The 18,153-nt window shown below is 55.6% G+C and overlaps 1 protein-coding gene across 1 annotated transcript in view; it reads right to left on the bottom strand.

The window, feature by feature from the left end:
* The window catches only part of ADRM1 (ADRM1 26S proteasome ubiquitin receptor), a 68,078-nt gene that overhangs the window by 24,962 nt on the left and 24,963 nt on the right, over positions 1-18,153 (bottom strand). Inside the window, exons 4-8 of the mRNA XM_058287284.1 lie at positions 16,732-16,807; positions 10,688-10,822; positions 10,002-10,099; positions 2,154-2,336; positions 529-636 (exon numbers count right to left, since the gene is read on the bottom strand). Coding sequence (XP_058143267.1) covers positions 529-636; positions 2,154-2,336; positions 10,002-10,099; positions 10,688-10,822; positions 16,732-16,807 — 600 coding nt within the window. The remainder of the gene's footprint in view (positions 1-528; positions 637-2,153; positions 2,337-10,001; positions 10,100-10,687; positions 10,823-16,731; positions 16,808-18,153) is intronic.

The following is an 18,153-nucleotide window of genomic DNA, read 5'->3' as shown; positions in this document are numbered from 1 at the left end:
GCACGGGCAGCGGGCTCTCTGTGGGGTGACAGAGACATCCCCACACTCGACAACACAGTAAACTACTGAAAACCCTGGCACATGCACTTAAAGGGGATAAATCCCATGATGTGCAAATTATAACTCAACATAACCGATTTTTAAAAAGCCAACCAGCCACTAAATGCCAGGAATAAAGTATTAGAAACTGGTGGTTGCTACATTTTCACCCATCAGTCACACGAAGCTTTAGTGTCATTCAACATTCCAAAATAAAATGAACTTGGGCATGATTGTTTTGTAAGCTCACCACTTCTCTAATAAAAAATATATGTAATAAAATACAAAAACTAAATGAACTACTGTGACCAAAAAAAGCAACCACACCAAGAGCATCGGGAGCAGGGGTCCTGCCTGCCGGCAGCGCGCAGCCACGGGGACGCACAGGGGACGGTGAGGCCGAGCCGGTCCTGGGCACGGGGAGCCCGGGGGGACCGCGGGCCGCGCCCACCTGGCCTGGCCTCTGCCGAGGCCGCTCGGCACCTTTACCTGTGGTTTACGATCTCCACGGTCCCGTACTGCTCTATCCACAGCTTCCCGATGATGACGTTGTGGACGCAGCAGGTAGGGTTGGTCCAGGTGTAGGCCTCGTTGTGCCTGCGGAAGGGGCCGGGCCGGTCAGCGGCCAGCAGGGCCGCGGCCAGGCGGCGCTGAGCACGGCTGCCGCCCGCCTGCGGGAGGGCCGACTACAGCGCTGAGGCGCCTCGAACGGCAGCTATTTCCTCAGCACCCGTTTGAAATTTATTTCTTCTTCCCTTTGTAGCATCAACAAAGCTTTCTACTTCAACGTCCAGACAAGTCAATAAGCAAAAAAGGAAGACTGAGACCAAAACACAGCTTTCCTGGGAAGCTGCCAGAAGCAGCCCCGCTCCACAGGGGGCGGTGTCCTCGGCGCGTGCCTCGCGGTCCGGGGCGCAGCTCGCAGAGGGAACAAACCGGGGCTTTTGGAAGCCCTCTGCTCCTCATCCCCCCAGCGGCCCCACCCGAGAGGAGAACCGCCATCAGCCGGAGACGCAGCCGCCCACGTCCCCAGGGAGGCGCGAGGAGCCGTCGCCATGGGTGAGCGCCAGGGCAGGGCGAGAGGAGCCCGAGAAGGGCATCTGGAGTGTTTCTTCAGGCCCCACGTGGCACCCAACGTGCTCATCAACACGGTTTGCAGCTTCCGGTTCTGGGCATCCCCCTCCGGAGGTGAGAGGAGAGGCGCAGCGGCCCCAACGCATGCCCAGGGCGGAGGGTGGCAGATCCCCCCAGGTCCTGGGCTGCCTTCGGGGGGCCGGCCAGGCTGGGGCAACGGGGAGCCTGTCACATCCTCGCCGCGGTGGGCTGGGGCCGCCCACACTCCCACCTGAGGGCGCCGGCTGCCGAGAGGAGGCCCCTGGCGCGATGGTTGGATTCTAGGCTCGGGGGTCTCAAAGGAGCTCCCAGCTCTCTCTGATGAGCAGGTGCACCAGGACAGATCCAGCGGGCAGCAGCCCTGAGATGGCCCTGACGTGCCTGCCCCCTGGAAGCCAGGCCCGGCGTCCCCGCCACACCCTGCCACAGCGGCCCACGTGGCCAGCAGTGGCCGGCAGCGCGGAGGGCGCCCCTGAGACGAAGCAGGCACAGACATGCGGGCTTCCACCCCACACCCTCCCGCACCGCTAGGTCTGTGGAGCCAGCAGCCGCGTCTGAGCGAGGGCCGTGGAAGCACGCGGGCAGGGGCTCCGGCCCGAACCCGGCCTCGGAGGCTGCAGCCCCCAGGAGACCCCTGGGAGCACTGGGAGATGATGGACCTCTGTGGTTTTAGGGGCTGGGTTTGGTGGTTCTTTGTTACGCACCAAGAGAGAACTAATACAAGTGGTTAAAGCACATCAGAACGACGGGGAAGAAAACAATTTCAAGGCCCAGTGGCCAGACATGGAAAGACTTTCTCCAGGAAACTTTCCAATCCTGACCGGGTATCTGAGTGAAGTTCTTTCCTGCAGAGATTTCTGCAATTGGGAAGGCTAAGGAGGAAAAGGGCGTGATTTTTCCATCAGAAGGAAGTCTTACTGCTTTCTAACAAGCGGGTCTCCGTTTGAATAGAGCGCTGATTTCAGTTATGGAGCGGACTGGGCCGGGCGGGCCGCACTCACTTGAGAAGCTCCAGCGTGATGGTCCCCCGCGGCTCCGCTTCCACGCTCTTGCCCCAGAACTTGAGCTTCGGGTAGATAGAGCCGTGAAACACGAAGTCCTGGTTGAGGCCTTCGGAGTAAAACGCACTGATGGGCGGGTGGTGGCTGACCTGCTCAGATATGAATCTGAATCCTAAATCTTCCCTAGGTAGAAAAATAAGAAAGCGACAGGGAGGGGAGGAGGGAAAGAGGGAGAGCCTGTTAATGGCAACAACATCCAGGGGGTGAAGCCGGCTAGTAAACCAGGGCATCAGCAGACGGGAACCTGAGAGCCCACGAGGACATCAGGAACCCCAGGATGGCTGCTGGGGGACCCCACCCCAAGAGTCTACCATCCAGAACAAAGACTTCCCCTGGAAGCCAGGAGAAGCCCCGATATTCCCCAAGGACTTTATCCAAGGACTTTATCACAGGCCCTCCTGGGGGATTGATGGGTGGGGTAGTCAATCAAAATAGCAAACAGCTGGAACCCTCCCCTGCTGCTAGCAAAGGGGTGGGGTAATTAGCAGTAAAAAGGCAGGCACAGGGCCTAGCTCACACTCGCCTTCCACTCTTCCACTCTCTCGCCTCTGGACCCGTTCCGCCCTCTGTGCACCGCTCTCACCATGTTTCCTCTGCCATGTGGCCACGCAAGTAAACCTGGGCGTCTATACTCTATAATGGGGAATGGTAGCCTGTAAACCAGCCCTCTTTATCACTTTTCACCCCTTCCTCTCCACCTGGGACCCCTGATCTGTTATTTTCTCCCATTTCTCGTCCCTCCCTACCTGAATAAATTACTGGCCTAACTCACCCAGCGCCCTCTTGAAATTCATTTCTGCAGCACAAAGAACCTAGATAAAATCCGGTTACAGAAAGGTCAGCTCAGAGAGGAGTGTCGATGGCGCCCCTGGGCCCCGCTCTGCGGACACCGCAGGGCGCAGCCTCGCTCCGGGGAGAAGGGCCGGGAGAGGTGGCACGAGCACCACAACCCACACTGCACTGTGGCACCGGCGCCAACACCCGGCCCCTGCTTTGATGCCAGGAGCGTCACACGTGGCCTAACACTGACAGTGGACGTCAGACCCACTCATGGGCTGTCCGTCCAGGGCCAGGGCACGGGTGGCGGTGAAAATGCCCCGAAGCAGCCAGCGTGGGAAAGGCTTCCTGCTGGCCCCGCCTCACACCCCCAGCCCCTCGGGCACACGCAGGACTTCGGGCCAGAAGCGCCCCGGCCCAGGGAGAGACACGGCTGTCAGAGCCGGGACTTGGAGATCTCTGAGCCTAAACTTCATCTGCATCCCCCAAGGAACCCCAAGGTCCAGAGAAAATCAGAAGAGATCAGACTTCTGGGAAGGTGGCGGACCAGCACGGCAGGGACTCTCTTCTCCTCCAGAAAAAGAGCTGAGAACAGGCTGGAACAGGCCGGAAGACCTTCTAGGCTTCAGGACACTGGGCAAAGGCTGGACAATGTCCAGGGGAGAGGGACGAGGAGGGGAACCGCGAGGACAGAACTGTGGGCTGAAACCAGCGGCTGCTGTGGGCTCCCTCCCCTGGCTACAGACCCGTTAGAACTCTCGGGCCTCTGGGCCTGTGGCTGCAGACAAAGGGGCCCCGGGATCCAGCACCCAGGAAAGGGGAGGGGACACAGCCTGAGGCCGCCTCGGCTCCTGACCCGCACAGCTGGTCTGCCGTGTCCAGGAGCCCGTCCAGCCGGTGGGGCCGCACCCCGGTTTGCTCTGGAGCCTGCAAGGGGCTCAAGATGCACGAGCCCCAATCTCCTCCTCTACTGCAGGGACTGACTGAGGAGGACGCAGAGGGGAGTGGAAACATTCCCACCCCGGGAAAAGGTAGGGGGCTGCAGAGAAGGCTGGAGAACTGGGAAAGTGAAGCACAAGGCTCCGAGGCTCCAGGCAGGAAGCTCGACCACACGGATCCCGTCTGGGTTGCAACAAATACACTTGGACCAGGCGCTGAACTGAGGGCTGCCAAAGAGCGCCACCTGCTGGCGGATCAAGGAAGTGCACGCAAGAAAATTAAAAATAAGTAGGCTTTTTCCACCTCAGTAGCCTCCCTCCCCAAGACCCTAAGAACTGACTCTACGACCAATTACTGGGTCCAGTGCCCAGTTCTGAGCAACCAGCAGGACAATCCTAACAATCCAGGTTGAGCCAAGAATCAAAGAGCAGTGGTAACACACAGGCTCCTGCCACTAAATCCCTACAAAAGAGAAAGAAATTGAGCATCTGCGTAAACTACACCCTAATCAGATGCCTACACATCAGCAAAAAATCATGAGCCATACTAAGAAAATAGAAGACATGACCCAAGAAGAGGAATACACCAAAGCCCCAGAAGAGATGCAGAATTTGAGAGAACTAATCATGGAGATGCACACAAATCTCCAAAATAAAATTAATGAGTTGAAAGACAATACGTCCAAAGAGATAAATGACAACAAGAAGACACTGAGCAAGGGCAAAGAATTTGAAATCCTGAACAGAAAAGTAACAGTGCTCATGGGAACGAAAGACACAATAGGTGAGATCAAAAACACATTTGAGGCATACCACAGACTTAAAATGATAGAAGAAAGAATAAGTGATAGTGAAGATAGAACAGCTGAAATTGAAGAGAAAAAAGAATGGAAAAAATTGAGCACGGACTCAGAGGGTTGAATTATAACATAAAATGCAACAAAATACATGTCATGGGAGTTCTGGAAGGAGAAGGAAAAAGAGACAGAAAGAGTATTTGAGGAAATCATACCTGAAAATTTCCCAACTCTCATGAAAGAAATGAACTTACATGTCCAAGAAGCGTACCATACTCCAATCAGAATAAATCCAAATAGGTCTACTCCAAGACACATACTACTCAGAATGTCAAATGTCAAAGATAAAGAGACTTCTCAGAGAAGGGAGAAATGAACCATCATGTACAAGGGACGTCCAGTAAGATTTAGAGCAGATTTCTCTTCAGAAGCCATGGAGGTGAGAATACAGTGGTATGATACAATTAGCATATTGAAAAAGAAGAACTGTCGACCAAGAATTCTTTATCCAGCAAAACTGTCCTTCAACTATGAAGGTGAGTATAAAATATTCACAAACTAAATCGATACTTTGGAGCCTTCCTGAAGGTCATATCCCCCCTCCCCCGAGACGGTTCCTTCATCCGTTTGCACGGTGCTTTGGCTCACTGCTCGCTGTTTTTTTTTTTAATGATTTTATTCATTTATTCCCCCCTTGTTTGTGCTCGTGTCTGCTGTGTCCGTTCACTGTGCGCTCTGTGTCTGCTCGTCTTCTCTTTAGGAGATGCTGGAGCCGAACCTGGGACCTCCCATGTAGAGGGAGGTGTTCGATTGCTTGAGCCACCTCAGTCCCTGCTACGTTGTGTCCCCTTGCTGCAGCATCTTGTTGCGTCAGCTCACCACGCCTGCCTGTTGCGCCAGCTCACTGTCTTGCTTGTCTTCTCCAGGAGGCACTGGGAACCAAACCTGGGACCTCCCACGTGGTAGGTGAGAGCCCGATCACTTGAGCCACGTCCGTTTCCCTCCTTGCTTCTTTAGGAGACACTGAGATCTGAACCTGGGACCTCCCATGTGGGAGGTAGGCACCCAACTGCTGGGACCTCCCACGTGGGAGGTAGGCACCCAACTGCTGAGCCACACCCACTCTGACAGCCCCTCCTCAGCAGCAGATACTGCTCCTGAAACTTTATGATAGAATTTGTTATACCAAGATATTCCTGGCCAGGAAACAGGATTTTTAATATACTCTCTCTTTCAATAAAAATGTCAGTTATTAATTGTTCCAGAACTGTGAATACACCTACAGTCGTAGTCATTAAAAATTATAAAAGCCAAACCACATAATTACTAACAACTAGAATCAGAATTTCCAATAATTACAGAGGAAGGGAAGTTGAAAAATTAGATTTTAAAAGGTTACCTACCAAGGTATGTAATTTACAAAATGAATACTTGCCTAAGAAAAGAAAGATATAATTTTAGCCATAGAAGATGAATCTGTAGGGATAAAAAGATAATGGGAAGTGACTCGGTTTATTTGTGTTGCCTCTGAAACAGACTGTCCAGGGTCTTATATGCACAATACATTGTGTAAGCTAGAAATTAAGACACCATCAGCTAAGTATGCTGGAGTTGAGAGAGAATTCCCATTTTTCCCATCAGTCTGTGAAAAACTTCAGGTCAGCCCAGAATTAAGTTCCTGGCAAAGGTTAGCAACGTGGCGGGCCACATTTCCTTAGGCACTTTGGCTTGTTCAGTTTCTTTCATTCATATTGCTTATTTTCTGTTTTCTCGAACTTTTTCATACTGTACTTTATCTTTTCCAAGATGTTTTAAGAGTGCTTCTTTTTATTTCTTTGTTTCCATGGCTTTTTTTTCTTCAGTAGTTTAAATTAGAAGAGTTGTAGCTTTACAGAAAAATCTTGCAGAAAGGCCACGTTGCCACACCGCCCTCGCACGCACACTTCTCCCTCTCCTTCCCGCTCTGCCTCGTGTGGCCCTGCTGCGCTGACCTTCTATCACGCCCATGAGCCGCGCCCAGGGCCGCCGGCCTCACTGGCCTGCTGTGGACTCTACCACCTAACATTCCCCTTTTAACCGTATCTGTGGTGCCGATCACATTCACAACGTCGTGCTGCCCTCGCTTGTTCAAAGGCTGCCTCCTAATAGCCCAAAACGCTACTCACCTCTTAATGGCAGCCAAGTTCAGAACCTCGAATGCTGGCCCTTTCAAATGCTGGGGGGGGGGGGCGGGCAGTGGGCAGCCGCCAGCCGCTGGGGACCTGGGGCTGGAGAGGAAGAGCTGGGGTGTGCATGCCAAGCCAGAGGCTTCCTGTCAGAGCGCCCCGGCCCCGGCCCCCCACTCCTAAACGAAGACACAGGCGTCAGGGGCCTCAGCCAGGCTGCGGCTCAATGTCTGCCAGCTACGCAGCAGCACCCCGGCCGCCCGTGCCAGGCCGTGCCGGCCGCTCGCCCAGCTTTCTCAAAGGAGATGAGACTTTGAGAACAGCTGCTCAACCACTCAGCCCCAGCCGACATCTAAGTCAACCCAAAACCCAGGACAGGCCCCCACGCTGGCAGCGCCTGGAAAGGGCCACAGCTGGGCCATCGGGGCAGAGAGCCGACAGGAACGTGGAAATGGGACACAGACGCGGCTTTCCCGAACGACGGGCGTGGTCTGCGAGCAGGGGCGCCAGGCTGTCGGCACCACCGAAGAGGACAATTTCCTCCAGAACCGCCCTCAGGCCCAGCGAGGGCTCACAGGCCGTCCGCGAGGGAAACGCCGAGCGCCACGCCCCACGCCCCGGAGTGCCGGCTGCAGCAGGCTGTCGCCCGGCTCCCAGCTTCACTTGGTCACCATCAAAGAAAACACGTTTGAAATAAAGAGAACAGTTATCTGAAAATTCAAAGAAACAGTATTTCTTTGAATCCAAGATGCCATCAACTATATTAAACATCATTATTTCATGAAAGATAGAAAAATGCTGCAAATTAGACTACACAAAACATGGAAAAATGTCTCAGAATCAATGCAATACCATAATTTATAAAAAGTTGATGTTATCATGGGAAAATTATTATGGCATAATGTTAAATGAGAAAGGGTGTAAGTGCATTTTATCACATTATATGAAAAAACACACACACAAACATATGCCTCAGGGAAAAAAAAACTACCAAAAAGTTAACAGTGTTTTTTATCGGATCACGTCTGATTTGTTTTTTCTACTCTTCTCAGTTTTATACATTTTCTATAAACAGCATGTCCTTGCCATTTAAAAGTTTTATTTTTATTTGAATAAAATACCCCAGAACCTCGACTGGCTGCTTCGGCTGAACGCCGCCTCCTCCTCCTCTTGGCGGGAGCAGCGCTCGACGACAGGAAGGGGTGCCCTCCCGCCTCCCCGGCCTCTGTCCCCGGGCTGTGGGGGCCGCCACGCGCAGCCCATCTCCTCCACGCGCCCGCCGTCCTGTCCCATGTTCCCCCGGGCCTCCTGCCGCCCGGGCGAGGAGGCGGCACTCTAAGCCACGCGCGGGGCCACGAGCCCACAGCGCCCTCTGGCTTTCCCAGGAGCGCCGCAGCGCCGGCCCAGGAGGGAGCGGGGGCTGCCCCATCAGTGCTGCACGGGCCCCCGTGTTCAGGCGAACCTGGGGGGGGACACACCCCAGGAGAGACACGGCCTGGGCCAGCAGGAGCCCTGCTCTGGACGCCGCCCGCCGCCTGCCCAGGACGCTCTCGCCCCACCCTCAGCTCCCAGGACGTCGGGCCTGGGCTTGCTGACCCGCTGGTCTGACAGAGGAGAACTTTCAACGCTGCTGGATTAGGTTACTTTATCAGTTTTGTTTCATTTTGTTTCTTTTAGGAGGCACCAGGGATCGAACCTGGGACCTCACGCATGGGAAGGAGACGCTCAGCCACCAGCTCCCCGCCCCCTGTTCCTGTGGCTGTGCTGCTTTAGGTTTCACTGCTTGGTGAGGGCGGCACTTTCACTCAGGTCGCCTGGCCCAGGAAATCACGCTCCCCGTCACTGCAGAGCCACTGAGCGACAGGGCCGGGGAGAGCGCCCGTGTGCACAGCAGGCCCCCCTCTGCTCCACCGTCCAGGAAGAGCTCAGTTTCCCCCATCACACTGTGCATGTATGCATGCGTGTGCACCGTGTGTGTACACATGTGCACGCACCCTGCGTGTATGTATGTGAGCACCATGCATGTGTACACATGTGCACACATCGTGCGTGTGCGTCGTGCGTGTGTACACGTGTGCGCGCACCATGCGTGTATGCGCGTGAGCACCATGCATGTGTACGCGTGTGCGCACACATCTTGCGTGTGCGTGTGCGCACCATGCGTGTGTGTGTGCACGCACCATGCGGGTATGCGTGTGAGCACCATGCACATATACACGTGCGCACACATCGTGCGTATGCGTGTGTGCGCAGCGTGCATGTGTACGTGTGTGCACGCACCATGCGTGTATGCGTGTGAGCACCGTGCATGTGTACACGTGTGCACACACATCGTGCGTGTGCGTGTGTGTGCACCGTGCATGTGTACGTGTGTGCGCGCACCATGCGGGTATGCGTGTGAGCGCCGTGCACGTACGTGTGTGCGCGCTGCGTGTGAGTGTGCACATGCCTGGAGAAGTGGCCCAGAGAACTGGAGAGGCCCTGCCCAGCCCAGCCCCGGGAGCGCCCGCCTGACACGGGGTCCAGTGTGGGATGTGGGTGCCAGGCCCCGGGGGTGCTGCGCAGGGAAGAGGCCGCAGGAGGCAGGTCCCGGCGTCCCCAGGGAAGGCTGACCGCTGACCGGGGCCAGCACGCCTGCGTCCCCACAGCTGCTGCCGCGCAGGCACAGGGGATTCTGCTCGAGGAAAGCCGCTTTGCGGCGCGCCTTTGCAGTTACTCTTCTCTTTAGATTTATCTTCTTTTTTGGGGGTGGGGGGTAACACTGACTAAGGTGCTTTGGAAAACTGGCCCCATTTATTAATCAGTATTCACTTCCATTTTAGTCTAAAAACCAGCAGCCCCACACACCTGCACTTACGCTCACATGCATTACTTTCCATTCTTGAATCTTATGCGCTAAGATATTCTATTTTCAACGCTTTTACGTTACTAAGGTTCTGTTATCAAGACAACAACGCATATATGCGGAACATTTCTGTTCTAATTATTAATACTTTAGTAAGTTCCTTAATTCAAATGAGTGGAGAAACCAATGCTGGTGAAAGAATCAAACACACCAACGTCACCCAAAGACTTACATTCACAGAGCGCTTACGCGGCCCTTCCCCTCACCTGGTCAGCTCGTAAGTCTCTCCCAGGAGCGGGTTGAACGGTTTGCCAGTCCTCTCCCACTGCGAAGCCACCGCCGAAACCGCGAAAGCAGCCACAGACTGTAAATCACCGCAGGACGGGGTAAGTGCGAGTTCCAGCCGGGAAGCGCGCTGACCGCCAGCCGGCTGGGGAGGCGCTGGCGGCCCTGGCACTGCAGCCACGGCTTACTCTTTGGTCCCTGCTAGCTTTTCCGCTGTAACATGCTTTGAGGTGACAGAACTTGCAGGGACGTGCCGTCGACCAGGCCACCCCTTCCCCCAGGCCACCCAGGGCAGGACTCCGTGTTCTTGTGCAGCCTCCCCAGCTCGACCCCCCAGGCCGGGGCCGAAGCAGCGCTGGTGCGTCTCCTTCTCTCTCCATCTCACACGCATGCGCCCGCTGAGATGCCGGAAGGACCCAGGCAGACCCCCAGGGCAGCCACGCTGCGCCATGTAGCTCTGCAAAGCCCACCAGCCAGGGGAGACCGCCAGCCCTGCCTCAGGCTCACACAGCCAAACGCCTGGGCTCCCGCGCGGGACCGCGCCGAGAGCTGAGACTGAATGCATGGCCCTCCCCTAGCAAGCCCACCCGGTGAGGCCCCCGACCCCACGCGGGCGCCTCCACGCAGCGCTGCGCTCCAGCATCCACGCCAGCCCGCAGGCGCCCACCTGCATCCTCTCGAGGGGCTGGGCCTGGCAGGAAGCCTTGTGGATGAGCGACACGTGCTCCATGTACTCAGTGATGCGCTGCAGGAAGCTCAGCGGCTCGTTGAAGGCGATGGGCATCGTGATCTTGGACAGCTCCTGGAACGAGCAGGGAGCACGTGACCCGACATCGCTGGGGGGCCACACATGCGTGCACACACGCGTGTGGACCGGGGGCCCGCGTCTGCCCTGCTCTGAGAACGGCCTCACAGGGGACAGGGCCCCCAACCGCCCCTGCCAGGGAGGCCTGTGCGCCTCACCCCGCCAGGCGAGCCCCCACTCCCCCCAGCGCCCCAGCGTGCGAGCCGAGCCCCCAGGACTCCACTTTGCACACCCATACCACCTGGCAGGTGGCGGGAACCACCTGAGCCACGGGCTTGGCGGGCACGGTCAAGCGTGGCTCCAGGGGCCTCTCCACGCGGCGCGGGGCAGTGGTGCCCGCTCGCAGCGCTGCGGACACGGCCAAGCGGGCGGCACATAGGAGGCGCTCAGTGGGGACGCGGGGCAGGCGCCACGGCGCCGCTTGCTGCTCTGGGTCACCAGGGGGGCAACTCCGAAGGGCTGAGAAGCAGGAGTGGACCTGGGAGGTGCCAGCTGCACGTCGGGAGCGCAGGCCTGCTCCCGTGGGCGGCAGGAAGGGAAGGGGACGGGGCCCGGAGACCCCGAGCTCCACATTACAGGGACGTTAGAGAAGGAGACTCAGGCCAGAGCTGGGAGCCGGAGAGAAATCAGGTGATGTGGAGACGCCTGCTGCCGCCGCAAGCCAGCGCTCACACCGTGCACAGGCACCAGGGCGTCTGGAAAGCCCGAGGACAGAGGCCAAAGGGCTGGGGGCGCCAGCGATGGGTGGGAAAGGACGTGGCGCGGAGCCCGGCTCAGCCTTGCCCGTTGAGGGCAGCCCGTCTCTCGCCCAAGGCCAACGACACCCCCGGCAGCAGCGCTAGGGGAGCAGGTGCTCTCACGCCCTGCTGGGGAGACTCAAAAAGGTGCAGCCTAGAGGGGCTCGGCCACGGCTCGCCAGCCCCCCACAGCCATCCTCTACTCCCTCGGGTCCTCTGGAAACACGCAGCAGGGTGCACGCTGGGCTTCATCGGGCAGCAGCAGGCACCCGGGGGTCCCACGGGGGGCGGGCGAGGCCCCACGGGGGAATAGAGTGCAGCTAAGGAAAGGGCAAAAAGCAGCTCACAATTGCTACGGATACCCAGTGACGTGAAAAAAGGTGCAGAGCATTTATTCAAGAAAGGGGAAGGCGAGATATACATAATTAGCTGAGGGCTACAGAAAGATAGACTGCAGAATGTTCACCAAGTTTCCGAGGAGCGGCAGGGAGCCAGCGTGGTGGCAGAAGACAGGGTCAAGAGCTCAACTTTTTGGAATACACCGCATTTGATCGCTTTTACTTTGGACCCATTATTCTAAAACAAAACTAAGTTTAAAAAGCAATCTCTAAACACCAAAAATGAGGTGAAACAGAGGAGCCCACACGACTCCCTTGGCGGCACACGACGCGGGGAGGGCTCACGTGACGCGGAAGGACAGTGATTTGAGACAAGAGGACAGCAGACCCCCCCGCACAGCCTGCCCCGCCGGCAGCTGGCTCGTCCCGGGTCTGCACGGGGGCTCAAGCGCAGGGACTTAATTACGTGCTCAGCGACGCCCCGTCAACAGCACGTGGAAGACGGGGCTTGTCGGTGTGGGAGAAAGAGGCCCAGGCTGCGAGAGAGGGGGCAGGGGGATCCTGTCGTCCACATGCGAAGGCTGAGAACGAAACAAATCAAAACCCAATTCCTCTTGGGACAGACGAGAAACTGGAGTACAGCTTCCAAGCGCAACCCTGAACTTCCAGCTGTGCTCTAAGCGGTTCCTGAAGTGAATATCCTTGTTCTCAGGAAATGAATGTGGAAATACCGAGTGTTCAAGGAGCATGATGTACACACAACGGGCTCTCAAAGGCTCGGAGAATAGGTTAAAAATAGAAAAAAAGGCGGATGGATAGTAGCACGACACGGCAGAGGTGGGAGAATGCTAAAAGGTAGGTGCCTGGGTGCCTGGGTTGGGTGCCTCAAGTCTGTATCTGGGGTTTGCTTTTTGTTTTTTCTTTTTAACTGTCCTGTAGGTTTGAAATCATTTCAAAATAAAAAGTTTTAAAACAAACAAACAAAAAATGAACACAGATCCCAGCCCTATGCCCTGAAAGGACCTAGAAACCAGGCGCGCCCGGCAGCACCCCAGCCCACCTACCGCTGAACTCCTCTCCCCTCCCTCAGAAAGGGGCCGGGCCACGAGGCAAGCGGAGGCCCAGGGCAGGCGCGCCAGGGCTGGGGCACAGCCAGCGGGTTCCGGCCCGCGAGTTTAAAAGCAGGTGATGCTGGTGAAAAACGGGTTATTTTGAAAGCAGATAAAAAGCGTCAGGGGCACGATGTTGACTTTCCTTTATAAACCGCTTCTAGTAGATGAGGAGCTTTCTTGTTACAGAAAGAGCCCAGGTAATAAATAAAGGGTGATCGTATAGCACGCCACCAATTTACAACTTCTAATGAATTAGCATCAGTAGCCTTTAACCTCAAAAAAGAACAATAAAAGCCACGTGATAGGTCTCCACTGGAAAGATCAAAATAAGGTCTATGAAAATGCAAAATAATAATAATATTCAATATTAAAGAACTATGCCATTTCTAAGAGGCAGGACAATGGTATAGTAGTAAGTTATAAAGACTTTTCACCCTCAGGGAGACATGAGAAATAGCACAGGTGAAAAGAAGCCTGAAAGTGGCTCAAAACCCCGGGGGGAGGCGGCGGCGGCGCTGCGGGGGGAGCACGCTGGGCCGAGGGGGTGACTCTCGACACGGGGCTTCAGGACAGCATCCCGCCTACTTTTACACGTGTGAAATTTTTCACATTGGCAAGACTGCTTTTTTCAAAGTGAGAGCTGAGAAGGAGTAGAAAGAGAGCTGTGCCACCAAACCCAGAGACGAGCGTCTCGAGGGCATCAGGACCGACACCGCAGAGCGGCGGGAGCCCGGCCGGGCAGCCCCTCCCCGCGCCGGCGCGCCGGCCCACGTGCTTCCAGGCACTTCAGCCTGCATCCATCCTCCAACCAGTTACTCAAAAGGGAATTCAAGAGGCTTCACTCTGTTGAAAAGACGCTTTAGGTAACAGAATTCTGAATACTCAAGATCAAGTAGCTTGTCAGGTTAAGGAAAATGCATTCATTGTACATCCCCAGACAGATACTTATGTTAAGACTTGAATTATTCACATTGGCAAAATGGGAAGCGGATGTGCCTCAAGTGATGGGGCGCCCGCCTACCATACGGGAGGATCCGGGGCCTCCTGGTGAAAAAGAAGAGGAAGCGTGCCTGTGCGGCGACCAGTGCCCGCGTGGTGAGCCAAGCGCCTGTGCGGCAAGTCGAGTGCCCGTGAGCCAGGGCCTGTGTGGCGAGACAAGCGCCACACGGTGAGCCAGAGCCCTCACATGTGAGTCACACAGCAAGATGATGACGCAACAAAAGAGAGACAAAGGGGAGAGTCAAGCTGCCGCGCAGCAGAAACCAGGACCTGAGGTGGACAGCTGACAGGGAACCTCTCCATGTCAGGGGTCCCCGGGATCAAATCTTGATGAATCCTAGAGAAGAAAAGATGAGAAGACAGAAAGGACAATGGATACAGAAGATCACACAGAGAACGGCCACAGACAGCAAAAACAGCAGGGTGGGGGAAGGGGGAAGGTCGGTAAATCAATAAATAACGAAGGAGAAAATACTAGTAAAAGAAATCTGGAGCGTGTTATTTTTAAATGCAAACACAGATTCAGAAGTGGAGGAATGCACACACGTGTGGACTGCCAGGCCTCTGGGCGCTTTCCAGCTCCGTGTGCCGAGAAGGCCTTGGAGCGGCACCGCAGGGGCGACGTGCACACGCGGCACCCAGGCCACGGTTTCTCTGACCGTTCTGCAGTTAAAGGGCTCCGTGAAGCCGTGGCTGATTCCATGGGTGAGGCAGGGAAAACACAAGATGAGCACGCAGCATCCTACAGGCTGAGAGGGTTTTAGCCTACAGGATTCTTTTTCTACTACATCTTTAAAAGAATTTAGCTTTTTTTTTTAAAACCCATGCTCCTTACGTTTTTGTTCCTTTCTGATTATATTTTCCTTATTTTGTGCTGTTTGGAAATACGCCATGGTGCATTTTCTTGAAGCAGTGCAATCGATTCATGGAAATTAAAAATATTTAAAACCAAAAAAATGAAAGTGGACCCCTATCTCACTCGCTATACAAGAATCAACTCGAAATGGATCGAAGACCTAAATATAAAAGCCAGGACCATAAAACTTCTAGAAGAAAATGTAGGGAAACATCTCCAAGACCTTGTGGTAGGGGGTGCTTTCTTAGACCTTACACCCAAAGCACGTGCAACAAAAGAAAAAACAGTTAAGTGGGACCTCCTCAAAATTAAATTTTTGTACCTCACAGGACTTTGTCAAAAGGGTGAAAAGGCAGCCGACTCAATGGGAAAAAATATTTGGCAATCACGTCTGATAAGAGTTTAATATCCAAGATACATAAAGAGATGTTACAACTCAACAGTAAAAAGACAAACGACCCAAATAAAAAATGGGCAAAAGCCTCGAATAGACATTTGTCCAAAGAGGAAATACAAATGGCAGAAAGACACGTGAGAAATGCTCAACATCACTAATTGTAGCAGTTTAGTATAGTTATGAATTCCAAAAATAGATACTGGATTATGTTAGTACTCTGGTCTGTACCTGGGCGGGACTGAGTCATGATTAGGGCTTTGACTGGGCCACGTCGTTAGGTTGTTGAATCCCACCCCGTGGTGGGTGGGACGCACAGATAAAAGGCATGGCAAGGGACAGAGATGAGGGGTTTTGATGTTGGAGTTTGATGCTGAAGCCTCAAGCTGGAGCTCTGGGAAGCAAGCTCACAGAGGAGAGATGCCAGCCCCGGGAAGCCTGAGCCCTCGCAGCCGTCGGCAGTCATCTTGCTTCAAATAGACTTTGGTGAGGGAAGGAACTTATGCTTTATGGCCTGGTATCTGTAAGCTCCTACCCCAAATAAATATCTGTTATAGAAACCAACCAATTTCTGGTATTTTGCATCAGCACCCCTTTGGCTGACTAATACACTAATGATTAGGGAAATGCAAATTGAAACTATAATGAGATATCATTTCACATCTATCAGAATGGTCACTATTAAAAAGACAGAGAACTAGAAATGTTGGAGAGGACATGAAGAGAGGGGAACACTTATTCACTGTTGGTGGTCCAGCCCCCGTGGAAGACTGCGTGGCAGTTCCCAAGGGAGGTGAATACACAGACTTGCCACGCGACCCGCAATCCCACTCCTGGGTAGAAACCCAGAGGAACCGAGAGCAGTGGCACGAGCAGACACCTGCACACCGCCGCTCACAGCGGCGTCGATCACGACTGCCAGAAGTTAGAAACAACCCGGGTGTCCACCAGCAGATGCGTGGGCACACCACACTAATGACAGAAGCTGCTGATGTGGGGGAGGTGGGGGGTGTGGGGAGTGGGGTACACGGGAACCTCTTATATTTTTAATGTAACATTTTGTGTAATCTATGTTATCTCTTAAATAAATGAACACAGATGAAAGGATAAACAAACTGTGGTGTATTCACATGATGGGTTATTACGCGGCTGTAAGAAGAAATGAAGTCATGAAGCGAACGACAACACGATGAACCCGGAGCGCGCTGCGTTGTGCGAAGCGAGCCGGGCACGAAGGACACACACTGCATGACTGCAGTACTGGGAAGCAAATACACTGTGTCACATAGTGTATGAGTCAAAGAAAACTCATAGGTATTCAGCACATTTAAACTGAGAAATGTAGGAAAAAAACATGTTTAAGCGTCACGCCTCCAGGGGCGGCGCCTGCACTCACCAAGCGTCACGCCCCCAGGGGCGGCGCCTGCACTCACCAAGCGTCACGCCTCCAGGGGCGGCGCCTGCACTTACCAAGCCGATGCACTTTTTCAATATGCTCCACACGCTGAAGTCACTTCTGGTGAACATGGGGGCGGGGAGCGCCGTCCTGTGAAGGAGCAACATCAGGACACGCCTTTACTACGCGCACACGGGGCCAGCACGCCTGCTGGGTCTGCTCGGGGACCGCTATTCTCCCAAGTTTTTATATCTGAATATTGGCATTTCTTTATTCATAATCAGGCTGATGAGGGAAGAAAGTCTGTTTGAGGACTCTCAGAAAGGTTTCCGCCGTGGCTTTTGGGCAGCTTCCCAGGAAAGGCCGAGGCTGACAGGGCCGACGCTGGTGGCCTGGGAGCCCGGCCCCGCGGAGGCCGCGGGCCACGCTGGGCTGTGGGCCACGCAGGGCTGTGGGCCACGCTGGGCTGTGGGCCACGCAGGGCTGTGGGCCACGCTGGGCTGTGGGCCACGCAGGGCTGTGGGCCACGCTGGGCTGTGGACCACGCAGGGCTGTGGGCCACGCTGGGCTGTGGCCACGCAGGGCTGTGGGCCACGCAGGGCTGTGGGCCACGCAGGGCTGTGGGCCACGCTGGGCTGTGGGCCACGCAGGGCTGTGGGCCACGCTGGGCTGTGGGCCACACTGGGCTGTGGGCCATGCTGGGCCGCGCCCTCCTCCCCGCACACGCCAGCGGCTCCCGCCTGGAGCCCATGGCCACGATGGCCCAGGGCGCACACCGAATCCGGTGCGGCTTTCCAGAACCTGGCCACTGCCCCCCTGGGGACATCTGGGGACTCCCACGCGTGCGCTCTGTCCAGAGGCCTCCAACCAGCAGGAGGGCCGAGCCCCTGCTGGTGTCGCTGGAACCACCTCGCGGGTGGCTGCATGGGGGGGCGGGCGCTGACCAAGGCGGGCCGGGGTCTCCGTCCTGGGAACTAGAAGCTGAGACACCCGTGCGCCCCTCAGAGGGCGGGGCGCCTCAGCGGAGGTGTCCATTCAGATCCGGGGAGAGAGGCAAGGAGAGGCCAGGCAGAGGCCACCAAGAAAGCGCGCTCCCTCCGCTGCCCCCGGGGCTGCTGCCCTGCGTGCCGCGAGTCGCCTGCCTGTTTGTCATCTAAGTGCCTGTTTCATCTGCACACGGAGACTCTCACTAGAACATTCTGACCCCAGGAATGATGACAGCGTGTGCTCCTGCTGAGTCCAGAGCCCAAGGCCTCCTCAGGAAGGTCACATTAGGACCCCTGGGCCAGGTCACGCCGTTTATTTCAGGGGCAAGAGGGAGAGGAGGCCGTGGCAGTTGGGAGAAGACACGGGTCAGGCTTCTAGACACTCGCCCTCATCTCCACTCACTCGGCCTTCACCCGGCGCCCCGCCCACTCAGCGGGCGCCCCCACGTGCGGGCACAAGCCAAGAGGTGCGGCGAGGACTGAGGGCGCCGGGGCAAGACCAGGGGCGAG

Source organism: Dasypus novemcinctus, chromosome 24, assembly GCF_030445035.2.
Source record: "Dasypus novemcinctus isolate mDasNov1 chromosome 24, mDasNov1.1.hap2, whole genome shotgun sequence".
Lineage (NCBI taxonomy): Eukaryota > Metazoa > Chordata > Mammalia > Cingulata > Dasypodidae > Dasypus > Dasypus novemcinctus.
The sequence above is the reverse complement of the archived record's forward strand: the minus strand, read 5'-3'. Positions and strand labels throughout refer to the sequence as shown.